General features: G+C 42.8%; 1 protein-coding gene across 2 annotated transcripts in view; it reads right to left on the reverse strand.

Moving 5' to 3' along the window:
* tpp2 (tripeptidyl peptidase 2) overlaps positions 1-19,533 on the reverse strand; it is a 29,536-nt gene extending 10,003 nt beyond the window's left edge. For both annotated transcript variants that reach the window (XM_062527237.1, XM_062527236.1), the window contains exons 1-22: positions 19,285-19,533; positions 17,811-17,939; positions 16,966-17,061; positions 16,307-16,411; positions 15,780-15,904; positions 14,419-14,582; positions 13,314-13,468; positions 12,126-12,202; positions 10,544-10,671; positions 10,027-10,275; positions 9,696-9,811; positions 9,333-9,504; positions 8,674-8,831; positions 6,699-6,775; positions 6,314-6,420; positions 5,095-5,249; positions 4,828-4,944; positions 4,474-4,574; positions 4,091-4,187; positions 2,344-2,481; positions 1,615-1,859; positions 414-492 (exon numbers count right to left, since the gene is read on the reverse strand). In XM_062527237.1, the coding sequence (XP_062383221.1) occupies positions 414-492; positions 1,615-1,859; positions 2,344-2,481; positions 4,091-4,187; positions 4,474-4,574; positions 4,828-4,944; positions 5,095-5,249; positions 6,314-6,420; positions 6,699-6,775; positions 8,674-8,831; positions 9,333-9,504; positions 9,696-9,811; positions 10,027-10,275; positions 10,544-10,671; positions 12,126-12,202; positions 13,314-13,468; positions 14,419-14,582; positions 15,780-15,904; positions 16,307-16,411; positions 16,966-17,061; positions 17,811-17,939; positions 19,285-19,449 (2,955 nt within the window). In that variant the 5' untranslated portion in view covers positions 19,450-19,533. The remainder of the gene's footprint in view (positions 1-413; positions 493-1,614; positions 1,860-2,343; positions 2,482-4,090; positions 4,188-4,473; positions 4,575-4,827; positions 4,945-5,094; positions 5,250-6,313; positions 6,421-6,698; positions 6,776-8,673; positions 8,832-9,332; positions 9,505-9,695; positions 9,812-10,026; positions 10,276-10,543; positions 10,672-12,125; positions 12,203-13,313; positions 13,469-14,418; positions 14,583-15,779; positions 15,905-16,306; positions 16,412-16,965; positions 17,062-17,810; positions 17,940-19,284) is intronic.

Here is a 19,533-nt window from a genome sequence, read left to right on the forward strand (position 1 = left end):
AACTTAACTGATACAAACAATTTCCTCCTTTCTTTGATGTTCACCTGAATCTGGTTGTTGCCTTGACGTCCAAACAACATTAGAGCTGAAAACCCCTGTGCTAGCCTTATGGTATGGCAAAAGGCAGTCTAAACCCCTGTTACAGCCTTATGTTGTGGTAAAGGATAGTCTAACAACTAATCAGACTGGAAGATGTTACCTCAGGGAGAGACCTAATGAGTATGCATAAGCACTAACTCAACAGTACTCAAATATGAACAGTAGTCAGCCATGACAGTGAAGGTTATCTGAAGGTTATCTGGTCATCGCAGTGGATGAGTCCCACAGAATACTGTATTACCAATGGAGATCCCAAAGAAGGAAGGAGTTCTTTTAAAATAATAATAATAATAAAAAGAAACAGGGCAACTCACTGCTTTCTTTCCGTACTCGCCCTTGGGTACAACCAAAGATCCAGTCAGATAGCAGCCGGGACCGGTGCCTTTTGGGATTCTGTAAAAAAGGAAAAACACAAACACAAAAAAACAAAGACAAAACAAAAGCAAGATTACTTTAATGTGTAGGTAAAAGGACTCTCTAATGCATTCCTCTTATGCCAGGAATCACCAATTCAGAAAACAACAAGGAAGTCTGAGATTGAGAAACTCTGCAAGAATTAATGAGTGAGATAACAAAATCCCTGCAAATGTTTCTTGTGTGCGAGTAACATCGGCAATAGTCCATGTTGAGAGATTGACACTAATAGTTAACCAGACATCTTAAGAGGTGATGTTGGTTAGCCGCACATGTCGCATGTTCCATGCCAGAGGGCAGTTACGGATCCTGGGTACATTTTAACTGCCGCCAGCCAACTGTGCGTTGTCGCTGTCTCCCGCGTCATATTGTGTAATGTTAAATAGGTTTGGCTGGTGATTGGCCACTCTGGGAAACCCCCTACTTACAGCACAAGGAACCCCTTTGCACAGGGAGAATGAAGCCAAGTGTTGCCGCGTGAAATGTAATACAAACTAATGAAATATAATTGTACACAAAATATGAACATAAAATTACAATTAACCATTTTAGTAGCAGCTATTAGCAGTTGGGCTGCTTAGCAAACCCCACATAGTGCACTGATGCCTGCTGGGGAGATCACAGAATTGAACATTTTACTTTTTTTTTTAGTTTTTTTAACAAAGTTAATTTTATAACTTTAAAGGTATTTTTTTTAATAATAAAAATAAATGTTGGACTTTTTGCCTTTATTATTATTATAGGACAGTGAAGAGGTAGACAGGAAACAAGTGGGAGAGAGAGATGGGGTGGGGTGGGATCGGGAAATAACCGCAGGGGGTCCCCCTGGGTCCCTGTGGCCACCATCCGTATATGGTACGAGCGCTGTAGCCTACTGCACTACAATGCCCCCGAATTGAACATTTTTGAAGCAGGAAATTCCTTCACAATATTCACTCTGATTCATGAACACTGGCTTTTAGGGTACAAATGCCAAAAACAATACCTGAACTGACCTGTCACAGAACGAGTGTTTTTAGACCTTAAAGGGCCGAGTTTGTATGCTTTTGCACAACTCTGAAGATCAGGCAAAGTGTGCTTTCTTCTCTAGAGGGCACGTACTTGTCGTCGGACAGGGCGGTGATGTAAAATGGCTGACAGGCTCCCGGGGAGAGGGTGAGGGAGTTGGCCTTCTTCTTGGACAGCATGGCGGCGCGGTGGCTCTCGTAGACGTCCAGGCTGAGCGTGGTGGACAGGCGGTGGGCCACGATGAAGGGCAGGTCCTTCAGGCGCTCCAGCTCGGACGCCTGCTCGTGACGCACCTGCAGCCGCACGGTGTAGTCGCCCTTCTCCAGTTTGAGCGAGTACTGTGTCCCACGCAGCAGATCACACACGCGCACACACACACATACACACACACACACACACACACACACACACACACACACACACACACACACAAGCATTTAAAAACATCATGGAGACTGTGAAAACGGCTAAACGCTATGAATCCATTTCTGAAAACATAAGTCATGTTATTTCATGGTTTATTTCAGGTAATATCAATAAAAGTGCAGTTGTGTTGTTTTGATTGGGTAAAGATCAATCAAATAACAATAACCAAATTACAGTTCCACTGAAATTACTTGGAAAACAAATTAAAATATATATAAATAACTTTATTTATCAATAAATTAACAGTGATATAGTAGTCACCTTTTCCCTATGAACAACTGCCAATCACGGTAATGTTCACATCGACATAAGGCCATTTTCTGTGTGCACGGAGCAAGTTCTGTTTTTTTTTCCGTAACACACTTCTTTTTGTTGCTGTTGTTTTGGGGTTACTACCTGGTGTGGGTAGGCATCTCCTGAGCCGACGAGTCTCTTGTTCTGGTCGAAGAGCATCCACAGCTGGCTGTCGAACTCCGATTCATACAGCAGCTCACAGAGCAGTGGGCAGCTAGGCGTCACCTCCCCGCTTTTGGGCTGTGTGAGAGGAGTGTACAGAACAGTGAGAGGTATGTAGTACACATAGGCGTCACCTCCCCGCTTTTGGGCTGTGTGACAGAGGAGCGTACAGAGCAGTGAGAGGTATGTAGTACACATAGGCAGCTGTGTGAGAGAGGAGCGTACAGAACAGTGAGAGGTATGTAGTATACATGTACATAGGCGTCACCTCCCCGCTTTTGGGCTGTGTGAGAGAGGAGCGTACAGAACAGTGAGAGGTATGTAGTATACATAGGCAGCTGTGTGAGAGAGGAGCGTACAGAACAGTGAGAGGTATGTAGTATACATAGGCAGCTGTGTGAGAGAGGAGCGTACAGAACAGTGAGAGGTACACCTCTGTCCAAAAGTATTAGAACGCATGCTTAAAGTTAAATATAAAATCATCTTTTGGAAATGTATCTTAATGCCTTAAATGAAATAATGAGTAACTATGCAACCTTTAAGGACATTCATTTTCTTTGTGAATGAATAATGTATTGTAAATAAATAAATGTTTTCCTTAAATACAGGGGGTCATAAGTATTGGAACGCCCATGTTAAATTCCCATAGAGGATTTTTATTTTCATTTTTAAAGGCCAGTTATTTCATGGATCCAGGACACTATGCACCCTGATAAAGTCCCCTTGGCCTTTGGAATTCAAATAACCCCATGTCAACACTATACACTTAACATACTAAGAGTTTGGTATGCTTTATGTCAGTTATTAGCTGTTAGCTAATTAGCTGGTTTGAATTGCATTGAGCTCAATGAGAATGAAACCAGCTAATTAGCTAACAGCTAATAACTGACATAAAGCATGCCAAACTCTTAGTATGTTAAGGGTATAGTGTTGATATGGGGTTATTTGAATTCCAAAGGCCAAGGGGACTTTATCAGGGTGCATAGTGTCCTGGATCCATTAAATAACTGGCCTTTAAAAATAAAAATAAAAATCCTCTATGCGAATTTAACATGGGCGTTCCAATACTTATGACCCCCTGTATTTTAAGGAAAACATTTGTTTATTTACAATACATTATTCATTCACAAAGAAAATGAATGTCCTTAAAGGTTGAATAGTTCCTCATTGTTTCATTTAAGGCATTAAGATACATTTCCAAAAGATGATTTTATATTTAACTTCAAGCATGTGTTCTGATACTTTTGAACAGAGGTGTATGTACAGTAGTATACATGTACATAGGCGTCACCTCCCCGCTTTTGGGCTGAGAGAGAGAGGAGCGTACAGAACAGTGAGAGGTATGTAGTATACATGTACATAGGCGTCACCTCTCCGCTTTTGGGCTGTGTGACAGAGGAACGTACAGAACAGTGAGAGGTATAATAATATATATTTATATAGAGACCGTCTCAAGAGAGTTCTATTATCACCGCTGACATCAGAAAAATGTGCAGTAGTCTCTTAATTTGCTGTATATATACCATAGACTGTAAAAATATATATACATACACGTACATACATATGCATACATGGTTATGGTTATGGTTATGGCTATGTTGCAGACACCTTTGTCCAAAGCGACATACAAATGAAAATAAATACATACATATAGCATTGCATAAACATACACAGAGGTGGTACGCACCTGGTGAAAAGTGTATGTGAGAACAATCTCGTAGAGCTGGCGGTTGTTGGGCAGAACATCTCGAGCACCCAGAGCTTTAGTCTTAGCACTAGTCGGTCTGGAGAAAACATATACACACAGAGCATGTGTTGATACAAATGTGAGTTATTACACGTGTAACATTTGTAAGCAAAACCAATGCAAGAACAGCCAATATAATGATTATCCTGGAACGTACATTTCTAAATATATCATTGTGGAATTCACTGTTATTGTTTAAAAACACAATAATTATGCTTGTTTACTGAAAAAAAAACTAACTAAACTAACTAAAACTAAAAACAAAGACTGGTTAAAGGGATACGTTTCTTAAAATGTAAAAGTATTTGAATGCACCACTGTACCTAAGAGGCTGGACCCAGTTCTTTAGCGTTATATTGGGCGAGATGTCTTCATAGCGCAGCGGTGACGTCACCTCAAAGGAGGATATACCTTCAGAGGCATGCTGGGAAAAAGAAAGCCATAACGACAGTCAGTGATGCAGAAAAAGGAAAAGAGATAACGGGTGCGTTCATTTTCTTGCGGCCACTTACAGCGCTGGCTTAAAGAAACGCGTGCTGGACTTCATGCGATGCATGTTTGCATTCTGCAAAAAAAGCCCAGCATGCACTGCTTTTAAGCCAGCGCTGTGAGTGGCTACATGAATGCGGACGCACCTGAGGAGCGACTTAAAGGGAGATTTGATTGGATAAACTCACTATGTGCAAGGAAGAGGGCGTGGTCATCAGCCCGTGGAATGAGATGGTGTAATTTATTGTGACATCACCCAGGCTGGCCCACCATCGCGCTACACACACCTCTACTGTCCTCCCTGGCTGTCGTCACACACACACACACACACACAAAACAACAACAAATACAACAACACATGAGAATCTTATTAGAGAACAACTGTGTGTCTGTGTGTGTGTGTGTGTGTGTGTGTGTGTGTGTGTGTGTGTGTGTGTGTGTGTGTGTGTGCATACCAACACAGGAAAGGCTTCGGTCAGAGAGCCCTTCTCCAGCAGAGAGGAGAACTTGTAGAACTCGTTGGCTCGGTAGGCCCTCTGTTTGACCAGGTGGACGGCGTGCAGCACAAACTTAGACGACACGTCTCCCGAGTGGGACGTTAGCGTGATCTCTGCAGAGGAGAGAGACGAGAGACAGAAGAGAAGACAATCCTGTTATTGACCGCAAGCATGAATGAAGTAGTCTGGCTATCACCATACTAAGCTCAATCTTTTTACATTAGCCTGGGGAGCCTGCGCTTTATTTCTACTACACAAGAGGTGTGATCAATGGGCATATGTTCAAATGACTCGTATTTGGATAGTCCTTCAACCAATCAGACCAACGATCCGGATGCGCCTTTTGGAGGAGCTAGTTTGTAATCGGACCCAGAAGATGTGAACAGGAAGCAGGAGATAGATGTGCAGGTTAGGCCTGAGCTGCAGGGCAAAATCCAAATCGCCGGCAGATCAGGCTGTGTTTACCCAGTCTAGGTATTAAGCACAGCTTCTTAAACTTCACTGTGACACAAACAACACAATTCTAAGTGGTCGTTCTAATCAGTGATCAGCCTGTCATTATTCTAGAACACCCTGCTATCGTACAGACAGACAGACAGACAGACAGACAGACAGACAGACAGACAGACAGACAGACAGACAGACAGACAGACAGACAGACAGACAGACAGACAGACAGACAGACAGACAGACAGACAGACAGACAGACAGACAGACAGACAGACAGACAGACAGACAGACAGACAGACAGACAGACAGACAGACAGACAGACAGACAGACAGACAGACAGACAGACAGACAGACACACACACACACACACACACACACACACACACACACACACACACACACACACACACACACACACACACACACACACACACACACACACACACACACACACACACACACACACACACACACACACACACACACACACACACACACACACACACACACACACACACACACACACACACACACACACACACACACACACACACACACACACACACACACACACACACACACACACACACACACACACACACACACACACACACACACACACACACACACACACACACACACACACACACACACACACACACACACACACACACACACACACACACACACACACACACACACACACACACACACACACACACACACCTGCCCAGGAAGCCCCCTGAGGTACAGTGATGAAATGCCGGCGGATCTGGCCCGGCTTGAAGTGGACATCAGTGAAAGAAATTTCTGGACTATGGCCATTTTGAACTCTACACAAGACAAACACAAAACAGGTTACATAACAACAGACAGCAGATCCCATGTCCTTCCCAAAGTGAGTTTCATATTTAAATCATAAATATGTAAAACAGGGCTCAACTTTAACTTTTCAAAGCGGTTGCCAGCTTGGCCACTGTGCATGAGGTTTAAGTTGCCAAAGCCAACCAAATCTGGTGACCACTTGTAACAACTTGGTAGCCAAGGGCAACCGGGCAGCGATTAATGTTGAGCCCTAATGTATACTGTAGATTTAAATGCTGGGTCTTACTTTGCAGGGATGATTACGGTGATGGGTACCCTAAAGAGAGGGCCTGCGCTTGGGGCTGTTGTGTCATATCCACACACCTACAGGAGATAGGAGATACCGCAATGTCCCAAATATTAGCCACAGCTTATACACTGATTTTGCAACATTTCTTCATCAATGAGGTTAATACACAGGGGCAGTTAATATGTTAGCAATTAATGTTTTTGTTTCTTCTTTTAACTCTTCTTTTAGATTTTAGATTCTTTTTAACTTGCATAAAATACTGTCCTGCCGCTTATACACAACGCGACTTATGTTGAACATCCAGCTTGATTCATCCTCATTGACTCCAACTAGATCGGCACGTAACTTGGGTGTCATAATTGATGACCAACTTACTTTCTCTGAGCATGTTGCCTCAATTGCAAAGTCATGTCGGTATACCCTGTACAACATTAGGAAGATCAGACCTTATCTGACACAAGATTCCACTCAGCTTCTTGTACAGGCAATGGTTATCTCCAAGCTGGACTACTGTAATTCCCTGTTAGCTGGCCTACCTGCTTGCGTATTAAGACCACTACAGTTGATTCAGAATGCTGCAGCACGACTGGTCTTCAATCAGCCAAAGAGGACACATGTAACCCCTCTCCTAGTTACTCTCCACTGGCTCCCTATAGTAGCCAGAATTAAATTTAAATCTCTCACTCTGGCCTATAGGACACTGACTGGATCTGCTCCTAGCTACTTCAGTTCTTTGATGAAGATGTACATTCCCAACCGCCCATTGCGATCTTCTGAGGAGCGTCTGTTATGTCGACAAACCATACATGCTAGGTCAATCTGTAGATCCTATTCTTCAGTGGTTCCGTGTTGGTGGAATGAGTTGCCCAGTGCTCTCCGTTCAAGCAACAGTTTTGGATCTTTTAAGAGGGGTCTTAAGGCATATTTGTTTAATATGCACTTAGTCTTTTGAGTGTTTGTTATGTGTTATGGTTTGTATAATAGTTTTGTTTTGTTATAATTTGTCCATTGTTAAAATTTTACATTTATTCTGCTATTGTCCTTAAATTTAGCCATACCTTGCTATAGTTATTGTTATTAGATAATTAACTGAGTGACTTATTTGATTGCTTTTGTCATTTCATTGTTTTATTTCTCATTAGATTAGTGCTTAAATGATTGTTGTATTGATAATATTGCTATTCTCCCTTTTTTGTAATTGTTCACTGTTATTTAATTTGTATTGCTATTTATTTGTATGTCGCTTTGGACAAAGGCGTCTGCTAAATAACCATAGCCATAGCCATAGCCATAGCCATGTTCTATTAAGAGTTCTCCAAGAGTTCTACTTTATGAACACAAACCTGGACTACGGTGAGAACTCCTACAAACAACTTAAGGGTAAGGTAAGGAGGGTCCTCATCAACTGGGAACCTGTTAGTTCAGCCGTCATCACAGCTCATGCTACCAAGAAGAGAACCATCAAACTAGAGGTGCCTCTCATGTAAAGTTTATATGTCCTCCCTCGCTCCTCGGGCCTCGATCCTCACTGATCTACATAAAGAATGATGGGGCGGCAACAACGATAGACTATCCCTTCGTCTATGTTTCTTTATGTAGATCAGTGAGGATCGAGGCCCGAGGAGCGAGGGAGGACATATAAACTTTATATGAGGCACCCTAAACCTCATCCAACACCACCAGAGGACGAAAGGAGAGATGACCTCTACCGCCATCTACAGGCTGTGATTGACAAGGCCCAAAGGGCTCCTCAATAATCAACACCAATATACACCAATATCTCTGTATGTAGCTCAGGAAATGTTTTTACACAGGAAATTACTGTTATGTTTAACATGATAAAAACACAAACCATAACTTACAGTATGGATGTATAAGTGATTTATTGTATATGATGTACAGATAAAACAGCTGCCAAAGGAGACCCTAGCCAGCAAGTCACACTAATATTTAATCAATAATTCATCCGTACCTCTGTGTAGTGCAACCCCTCCCGCAGTCCCTGCGGATCCACACGCACGTTGACATGGCGACACTGATTCATCAGCTCCAGGTGGGACGGACAGTGTACCCATGATGCATTGCACGTGAGGGCTAGGTGCAGCTGGAGGGAGATGCGCACTGAGTTTTCTACAGGAGACAAAAGCAATCGATTTTAGAACTCAGAAATCTGACGAGTACACTGATACACTTCCTGGTGCTCTGAAGAGCAAGAGTATATGTATTATATTTAAAGAGTTCAGATGCAAAAACAGTTAAATCAATCTTCACATATTTACAAAATGTGCATGTTGTTTTAATGACAATTCCAGGTCATTTCTATTAAACCGCCGTTTGGTCGTTTTTTCTTAAGCGAAAGTATACATTTGGCTAACACTTTTTAACCAAACCGACTTACAACATGGTAAAAACATTTAAGCTTTTAAGAGCAATTCTAACGACATATTAAAAAACACAATAAGTGCATCAATGAGTGTAATAAGTGCATCAGTGAGTGCAATTGTCTGTAGTAGAGCTATGAGAGGAGATGTTCTCTGAAGAGCTGGGTTTTCAGACATTTTTTGAAGATGGCGATGGATGTCCCTACAGGTAGTGCGTTCCACCAACGCGTGACTTGACTATTTAACTTACCTGTGTTCTCGGGGAACACGGGTTCGATACCCACGCTGTGGTCAAACGGAGTGGCCACCTGGACGATGTCCCTGAGGTAAATGCCTCGCTGCGCTCCCACGGAAACCGTGAAGCCCAGATTGGTGGTAGGCAGAGAGGCATGCTGCATGAGGTAGTCAAAGGCTTTGTCCACCTGTGTATGTGCACAGAGGTTATTACATGTATCAGTGTGAGAGTGTGTGTGTGTGTGTGTGTGTGTGTGTGTGTGTGTGTGTGACTGGTTAAAGAGTAATTAGAGTGTGTGGATTGTGTGTTATCCAATCATGGAATTATTCTTTAGGGTTTGGAATACACCTTGTATGCGGACAGTGAAACTGGACTTGCCTGAATGATGCCATGCCCCTGTGCGAACACCTCGATATCGTCAACCTTCAGAGCAGTATTCTCTAAAGATCGTCTCACTGCGGGAACTGAGGGGCGAATACCATTCTGCTTCAAACCTACACACACACACACACACACACAGGCGGGCAGAAAAAAAAATATCACATTAAAAATATACATCTACATATGTCTCAGCACTTCACCAGATTACTACACATTCAACACACATGCGATTACAACTTACACCCAAACATACTGTATGCCATCATCGAGTAGAAAACAAAATGCCAAACGTGTGACACAATAAGAGAAATCAGATGTGTAACGCTACCTGACAGCACCAACGCAATGCCACCACAGGCATTTGGAGAAGACATAGAGGTTCCGTTCATGAGTTGGGTTCCACGCAGCGTCCAGTTGGGCACGGAAGCAATAGCGCCACCTGGTGCACTGATGCTGACTCCGAGGGCACCGTCTGTGCTGGGCCCCCGAGAAGACCATGTGTACTGGTTGGGCGGCAGCTTTTCCCTTAGCGAATACTCGGCCACCATCATGTCTGGGGTAACATATGCACCCACACCTACAGGGACAGAATAGAAAACATACACCATGAACATGCAGATCTTTATATGAAAGTCCGAGTGGAACAAGAGGATGACGATACAAAAACTAAATTGTTACGACAACCTTCTGATTAAGTCCTGGTTAATATGGTATTAATATGGTTTTGTTTCCTTTAACTTGCATAAAACACTCTCCTGCAGCTTATACACAATGCGGCTAGCACACAGGAAATTACAGTAAAAAGCACGCACACTGTAGGTATTTAGACAGACGTTTGAACTGACCTATCACAGAGCTCGTAGTCCCCCCGGGACAACCCACAGTGGAGAGACATGGGCCGTTGTTTCCGGCACTTGACACAAAAAGCACGTTATGCTTTTGCACAGCCTCGTTGATCACCTCGCAGATCCTCCTGAAATCCACACGCACATCCACATTACAGACATGGCACAACTCAAATACGGAACTAATAACAGAAAAAGCTGATCACATTACATTACATTACATTACATTTCATTTGGCTGATGCTTTTTAACCAAAGCGACTTACAACATGAAGAAACATTTAGGATTTTAAGAGCATTTCTAACAACAAATAAAAAAACACAATACGTGCATAAATGAGTAAGTGCATCAATGAGTGTCTGTAGTAGTGCTATGAGAGGAGATGTCTAGTAAAATGAATCCCAGTGAGGTACAACCAAAGATTGTTAAGGCGGAGCAAGATACTTCATCAGAAGCCACTTCCGGGAATCCAGAGAACACAGGGAGAACAAGCAGAGCAGAGTTCCATTGAAGTCGTCATCTTGCTCAGCGGCCTTAACAATCTTTGGAACAACCATACAACTAGACAACAATAAATGACAATGGCATGATCGCTTATTGATTAAGACTTTAGTGGGGTGTCCTACGAAGCTCGATTAGTGGCTTAGCGAGGTGTGTTGCGCTCAAAACCAGGGTATGCTGTCATACGAAAGTGGATTTGTTTTAGCGTCGCTGTATCACCATGGTATCTTATGCTCGCAACCAAACCTGGTCGGGAGCGGGTTATGTGCTTAGTTATAGCTCAAATCGTGAAATATCACCGCCCTCTGACCAATTCTAACCAATCCATTATCTTGAAAAACGAAGTTATCTCACGTGTGCTAATCTGTCATACTTTGAACAGGTTCAGCCCCGCCTCTGCAAACATTTTGAATCTCGAAGGCGCTTTTAACTATGTTGTGCGTGCAAATATGTCACTACTATGGACATGCATGCCATACAATATCTGATGACCATCGACTTTTTGATGTTATAGGTTAGACACTAAAAAAGACCACCCTAGATTTCGCTACCGCTCATAAATGCGGAAGTAACCGTTTTTAAACCTAGGCTGTCTTGTGCGTCTCCACGTTTCCCGATTGGTCAAAATCACCCCAACCACGAGAACGCGCACAGATCTGAGCTGAAAGCCTAGTTTGACACATTTATCACATACCTGCTGTCGTAGGATCACTTAACTTAATACCCGAGTTGAGGCTTTGTGCAGCCTCGATATGTCTAGATAACCTAGATTTGTCTAACTTGCTTCGTAGGACACCCCACAGGACAGCTTTTACATGTTGATTCTCACCCTGAGTTTGAAAACTGTTTCAACATGTTGACACTCAACCTGAGTTTAAAACAGTTTTAACATGTTGACACTCAACCTGAGTTTAAAACAATGTGAACATGTTGACACTCAACCTGAGTTTAAAACAGTTAACATGTTGACACTCAACCTGAGTTTAAAACAGTTAACATGTTGACACTCAACCTGAGTTTAAAACAGTTAACATGTTGACACTCAACCTGAGTTTATAACAGTTAACATGTTGACACTCACCCTGAGTTGGGCCAATGGGTGGCTTCGCCGTAACTATAGTTTACTAAGTCACACTTGTAGTTGATCACTTCAATCATCTGTGGATAAAAAAATAAGACCCTCAATCAGATCTTAAACTCATGCAGTAGTACAAATGAAAACATTTTCTGACATCCTATACTAATCAGTTGTATTAAATCACTAAATCATCAACACATAATTATTTGAAGTCTTCTGGATCTTCTTTGCCGTGTTGGACATCACTGAGATCATTGAAAACATGTAAACAGCATTTCATTTGTTTGCTAGCTCTTAATGGCTGAAATGAGCTATTCAGCACTCAGCCAAAATACAAACGCCATCTTGGTCCGTCAAAAGCTGTGAATAAAACTTTTGGATATACATTCACACCTAGTAAAGCACACAACTAGCTGGCCAGCTTACAGTAATTTCCCCGCATATAAGCCGCATTGTGTATAAGCCGCAGGATAGTGTTTTATGCAAGTTAAAAGAAACAAATCTATATTAACACCATATTAACTGCCCCCCTGTATCAACCTCATAGCTGAAGAAATTTAGCAAAATCAATGTATTAGCCGCGGCTAATAGTCTGGAAATTACGGTACAGCTAATGGCTCCAGGTCATCTCATGTCCTCTATATCAGGGGTTCTTAACCTTTCTGATCTCGAGGCCCAATTTTTAAAGTACAAAGTGGCCCGGGGCCCATTCAATATTACCCCCCCCCCCCCCCCCCCCCCCCCTATGAACCATAACCATATGATGGTTATGGTTAGGATATGATGCTGTTTAATTCATTTATAAATGGTGCACTGTCACTTTAAGACTCTTGCCGGCTCCATTCAGTGGCTGCAGTGCCCTCTCATAGTAGATTGCTCAGGAGTGTTGTCGTCGCGTTTTTCGTTTCTTACAAAAAGGAGATATCAGTTATCAACAATGACAAGCCAGCTGGTGCTCTCTCTCCTTTTCATGCGCGCTCAAACGCGTTCCCAACTAGCTACGTTTTGAGTAACGTTATGAGTAACATAATTAGATTTGCTGCAATAGAGATATATAGTGATGGTTAATGTGGTTGACCCCTGACTGTGAAGTGCTTTGGATGCCTTGAAAAGTGCTATATAAATGCAATGTGGTGTGATGTTGTTGTTGAACAACATGGATGACATCTCAGTCATGAGGATGTCACATACCGCACGGATAAGGCCTGTCCCCGTTTCCATGGTGCTGAGGCGAGTGTCCCCGATCTTCAGGGCGAGGATCTGGGCGCCTGGAGCGATGCCGTTCCTCTCCGGCTCGTCAGGGAAGTGTCCAGCTGCAATACTGGCCACGTGGGTCCCGTGAGCACCTTCACGTAAGATAAGATAAAACGTTATTTGTCTGTAAAATGGAAATTTGGTTTACATAATCTGCCAGATGACAAGACACAGACACACCACATATCAACATACAGTCAACATTCATTATAAAGGGTAGTCTGTAATCTATTTAAAGTGTTTTAAGTGTTCAGATGATCTCCTCCGGTTTAGGAGTGTGATGGAGTGTGGCACAAAGGAGTTCTTGTATCTGTTCCTTCTGTGGTAAGGCACCCTAAAGCGCCTCCCAGAAGGCAAAAGCTCAAACATGCCCAGAGAGAAACCATTAACTGACGGACAAGTTAACAATATGTAAGGGATGACGGCCGACGAGTGGAATGAAATTATATTCTAAATATTCAGGTGATGACTACAAACGGGAGATAAGCGGGATAACCGCCTTCGAGGTGACCTGTTCGATGGAAATAATGTCTCTGCTGCGCACGTCGCCAGAGTTCTAAACCTCCATCTCGCCATCATTTCAATCGAACAGGTCACCTTAAAGGCCGTTATCCCGCTTATCTCCCATTCGTACTCATCACCGGTATATCTAGAATATAATTATATTCCACCGTTGCCCCTTGAGCATAATGTAAACGTTTACATCGCTAAAACTGTCTTGATTGTAGAACTACTTTCCGCCACATATCAACTTTCTAAACTTGCAGGACAAACTATCGTTACTAGCTCTAAATGGATGGTTGCTATGGCCAAAACCCAGTCATTAGTTCTATCTCTCCCGTTGTCAAGCAGGCATATCCCAGGATTCTGATGGACGTTAACTTTATAACAGAAGTTTTAATGCGGTTGGCACTGATTGCGCTCAAACTGTTCTTTTGTCCAAGAGCTCATACTGTCCGTCAATCTACACCACTCATGCTGTCAGTAAACAGAGGGATTTAATAGCGCTTTAGATTTCATAGTGCAAGTGCTGTAGGCTTACCTCCGCTAGTGACGATGCAAAGCGTGTTTCCTTCATCATAGACGTTGACGGAGTAGTTGAGCATCTCAGCATCACCCAGAGTAGCAAACTCTTGTCTTTCTCTATAGGAGCTCAGCACCGTGCAAGAGGCCAGGTCTCCGCTCTCTGTCGTGTCTACAACAGCTCTGATACACACACACACACACACACAGACGCAGATGAAATCTCATTAACATGAGAAGTCACACTTTGATTAAGTAAAATTTCAATCCAAGTCACAGAATGTTAATCAAAGGCACATTTTGATTAAGCACAATTTCAATCAAAGTCACACTATGATTAAGCCAAAATTTCAATCAAAGTCACAACATTTCAATCAAAGTCACACTTTGATAGAGTAAAATGGCTGCGCAAACACTACGAGAGGTGATGACGCAATAGCTCTGATATCGACAGTGGCTGCGGTAAACAGCAGTAGCAACACCTGCAAATATCAAAAATTACATTCGTAAGAATGTGTACATTTATGTACATCAAAGGTAGGTCTCCATACATTGTTTCCTGACTGCTTATGCAATTTATCATCAGTTTGTAAAGGTTAGGGCAAAGTAGGAGGTAGAGTTGATCAATGTCCTAGAACCTAGATCAATGTGATTGATTAGGCTGGACCAATCATTTCAAAGTTAGCGCAAGTCTACGCCTGTTATGATGCTAGAGCGAAGCGTTTCCCAATTGTGAGAGGCTAGTGGGTCAGTAGTGGGTCTGGTATTACCAGACTAACATTTGAGTACAAATAAGAATGACGCCAAACTTGGTTATGTTTGTTTTGCTCATAAAGTCGCGTAACTAATTACCATCGTTCAGAGTCGAATTTACCATAATTTCCACCACTATTAGCCGGCTTATACATCGATTTTGCAAAATTTCTTCAGCTATGAGGTTAATAAATGGGGGACAGTTAATATAGTATAAATATGGTTTTGTTTTTTTTAACTTGAATAAAACACTGCACTGCTAGTCTGGCTATCACTATACTAGGCTCAATCTTTTAAGCTTGAGCATTAGTATGGGGAGTCTGCGCTTTATTTCTACTGCACGAGAGGCGTGCTCTCTCGGAGGAGTGGCGGGACTGTCAAGCTTTATTAGCAACGTTCAAATCTTGACTTGGATAATCCTTCAACCAATCAGACCAACGATCCGGGTGCATCTTTTGGATAAGCTGGTTTGTGATTGGAGCCAAAGGTTCTGGTAGGGAACAGAGGGGATAGATGTGCAGGTTTCCAGCCTGAGCTGCCGGGCGAAATCCAAATTCGCCGGCAGCCGGTGAGGCCGGGTTCACCCAGCCTACTGCGCTGCGGCTTATTCACAGGAAATGACCGTACCTCCAGGTGACCCCATCGTGCCAGAGCACACAGTCATAGACGGGACCGGGGTCGCTGTACTTCTTCTCTAACATGGCCAGCAGCTCCGCCTGAGCCTGTAGCTCCTCCTTCTGCAGCTTCTCCATCTGAAGGGCAAATGGAGGTCACACACCAACAAAACACTTTTTCAACTTTTTGGAATTTTCACATACAGTTCAAGATGAAGTTGACTAGCATCTAGCAGATGCCTTTAACCGTTTTTCAACTGTTTGAATTTTCACATACAGTTCAAGATAAAGTTGACTCGCAATAGTCAAGGACCAGACATCATACTAGCTGGTCTGGAACTATCCATTTAATAATAAGCAATTCTAGTCACTGTAAGTAATACACTCTTTTGATCCCATGACGGAAATTTGGTCTCTGCATTTTTACCAATCCGTGAATTAGTGAAACACACACAGCACTTAATGGAAGTCATAAATAATCACGATTAATCGATTCATTTGATTAATTGCACAGCCCTGGTGTGTGTTCATGTTTCTCACCTGTGAAGGGTTTGGGTGAGCTTGGTCAAACTCCTCTATCCTGCGGCTAACTTCTGCCTGAGCAGCTCTGTGTCCTGGATCCCACATCTTCTCCTTTCGTTCTTTCTGTGACAGGCAAGGACAAATGTACACCTCATGACTTGTGAAACGGACAAACGGACTTGTGAAACGGACAAACGGACAGATTGTCCATCTCGGTTCACTGTATTACACCGAGTTGGACAACATCTCGCTCCAGCAGGAGAAGTCTACACCTCCCAGTTAAAATAGCAGTTATTGTGATGTGAAAAACATACACTTACAGGGGAGCTACACCAGACGCGTAACTGAAGCGTTCCGTTCGCGACGCGTATGTTGCAGCAGTTAATAATCACTATAGTCAATGGAAGTAGCTACCCCAGACACGACAGTGGCGCGTACATTCGAAAAAAATAGACCAGTCTTCTACAGTAAAATGTATTTTACGCGTCACGAACGGAGCGCTTCAGTTACGCGTCTGGTGTAGCTCCCCTGTTAGCATTATTTAGCGTTTACAATACCCAACACAGTGCACTGTATGAAATACTTTTTGTATCACTTTCTGCATGAATTCTACTGTAATCAAATTAGCATATCCAAAATAAATGAATATTGCGTAATGATATACTGCCATCCATTACCTGTATTCTTTCCTTGAGGGCCTTAGGGAAAAAGTCAAAGCCATTCTTGATGCCTATGTGATACTTTCCAGATGGATTAACCCACGCAGTAGGGATCTGTGGGAAAATAATTATGTTTGTCAGATAGGGTAACACGGCTCATGCAAGGGAAAGACGTCAAAGATACACCAGCGTACATCCACTAGTGGAGTTTGATCAGAGTCGCCAGAGCGAGGATGTACAGTAGAGAGAGTTTGGCCAACTCAGGAATCAAACTGATTGGGTTGAGGCAACAAAATCAGTAGTAAGATGACAATTTTCTTAAAGGCTACTCAGAATAGGGAAAAAATAGCTTATTTTACTGTCTATGGAGAAATACAAGCGAGTCTGAAAACCGTTGGACCCGGAAAGAGACTTATTGTCCCATTATTACATCATCACTTAAAACCCGAATTAGGCTGGGTAAACCCAACCCGATATGCCGGCGATTGGATTTCGCCCTGCAGCTCAAGCTAGAAACCTGCACATTTATCTCTTCTGCTTCCTGTCCACGTTTGCTGGAACCAATCACAAACTGGCTTATCCACCAGGCACACCCGGGTCGTTGGTCTGATTGGTTGAAGGACTACCCAAATACTTAAGAGTCATGCCTCTTGTGCAGCAGAAATATAGCACAGACTCCCCAGACTAATGTTCAATCTTACAAGATTGAGCTTAGTGTGGTGATATTTCTGTAAGGGTCTTTTACATATTTGAACATTTCAAATGTTGACTTAAATATTGTTAGGAAAGCTGTGCAAAAACACTATCAAGATATCTGCAATCTCATTTTGGATGTGTTTTTATATGGGGTGGTTTAATCTCACCTTAAGTGTCTTCCCCGACAGACCCACCACCGTCTCGTCTTTTGGCTCCACAACTGTCGACATATTGACATCTCCGCTGCCTGTCGTGTCAATAATGTCTACTACCTTTGGTTTCCCCTCTGTTGTCGTCTGTGTATAAAGGACACATACATACATGATACCAGACACATACGTATGTGCAAAAACATATACAATATGCAGGTGCAAAACAAGGAAAACTTGTGACAGGTGAGCTGCTTTCAATGGCAGTTAATAAACAGATTGATTTGATCAGAGTATGTGTGTGTGTGTGTGTGTGTGTATTTTGCTCAGTACTCTAAAGTCTATTGAGCCAATTCATATAATGGCCACAGACATACAGATGATTTTATTCCTGGAATCTCGAATCTGGACCAAATCAAGTGCCGGTTACTTATATAAGGCACTACCACACCCTCTGACTACAGAGCCGCAAAGATGTACACTCTTGACTCAGACCAGAGGTTTAAGACCAGCTGTTCAGCCCTGTAGCACTTTTTTCGAACACATCTACATTCAGGACAATGGTTTTGTACATGTGTTGAAAATATATTACAAGTTTAGGCTGTTCGAGCTCACTAAAAGGATCTTTCATTGTTTTACGGTTCACTGATTCAACGATGTATGTCTTGGAATGAAAGAACCATCCGAATCACTACCCAAAACACTGCCCCGCGCATGCGTCGAAAGCAAGCACAGTATGTTCTGAAAAAACTACATTAGCGACCTAGCGTTACAGGTAACCCGGTAACTCGAAATATTTTTGACCCAGAAACTACATTTCCATCTAAGCCATCATATCGTCTCTCTAGGGCCACGTGTCAAAAAATTTGTCTGTCCAACACCTCATTTACGACGTTGACCACAGCCTGCGTTGACAGGAGTTTGAGAGCTGTGACAAAGAATACACTTGAAGATACAGAGGGCCACTAACGCTAGCGATCAGACTAACATGACCATGATGATTCTCTGTCCGTGGCAACCGAGAGAACAGTCAGAGTGTTAGCAATGAGCTTGCAATATTAAAATGTTCAAACGCCACTACGTCCATTGACATTTGATCTTTGACACTGTGCGATGGTCGTACATGAAATGAAGAATAAAACCATGTAGTTGCCTGACGCTAGTGTAACGTTACCGTGCTATTGTTAGCAATCATAATAACTTAAACGCAATTTAGCTATCTAAATGGTTAGCCATAGCTAACTGACAACTGTATAATGCTCGCGTGTGTATGCTAACTGATATGGTGTTATTCATGACCCTATCACACAATGCAAACACTGAGTAACATTGTGTTCTTAAACCATTCCGTGAACTGGTGTGTGTTCTGTTTTCCATTGACCCGGTATAGCTAACAGCACTTAGGGTCCGATGCCGTTCATTATCGTTAACATTTGTGCGGCCTAATGCTAATAGTGAAAGCACCGGTCTTGCATTAGCTAGCTTGCTGTACCTGCATACCCGGGGCCCCTGGGTCCACACCGGTGTCGAGTATGGCGATAAGGACACCCCTTCCATCATACTCGGGAAATCTTGTAAGGAAAGATGCAGAACCAGTCTCTTTTTTGGGAAGCAACCCATGAAAAGGGAATGGTTCTTCAGCGGAGTGAGAAGCCATGATCGGACAAAGTGACGATAAAAACAAAGCTAAACCAGTGAAGCAGGAACGCCGGTACGGACACAGTGCAAGAGACAGGGGAGT

This window comes from Sardina pilchardus, chromosome 23, assembly GCF_963854185.1.
Source record: "Sardina pilchardus chromosome 23, fSarPil1.1, whole genome shotgun sequence".
Taxonomy (NCBI): Eukaryota; Metazoa; Chordata; class Actinopteri; order Clupeiformes; family Clupeidae; genus Sardina; species Sardina pilchardus.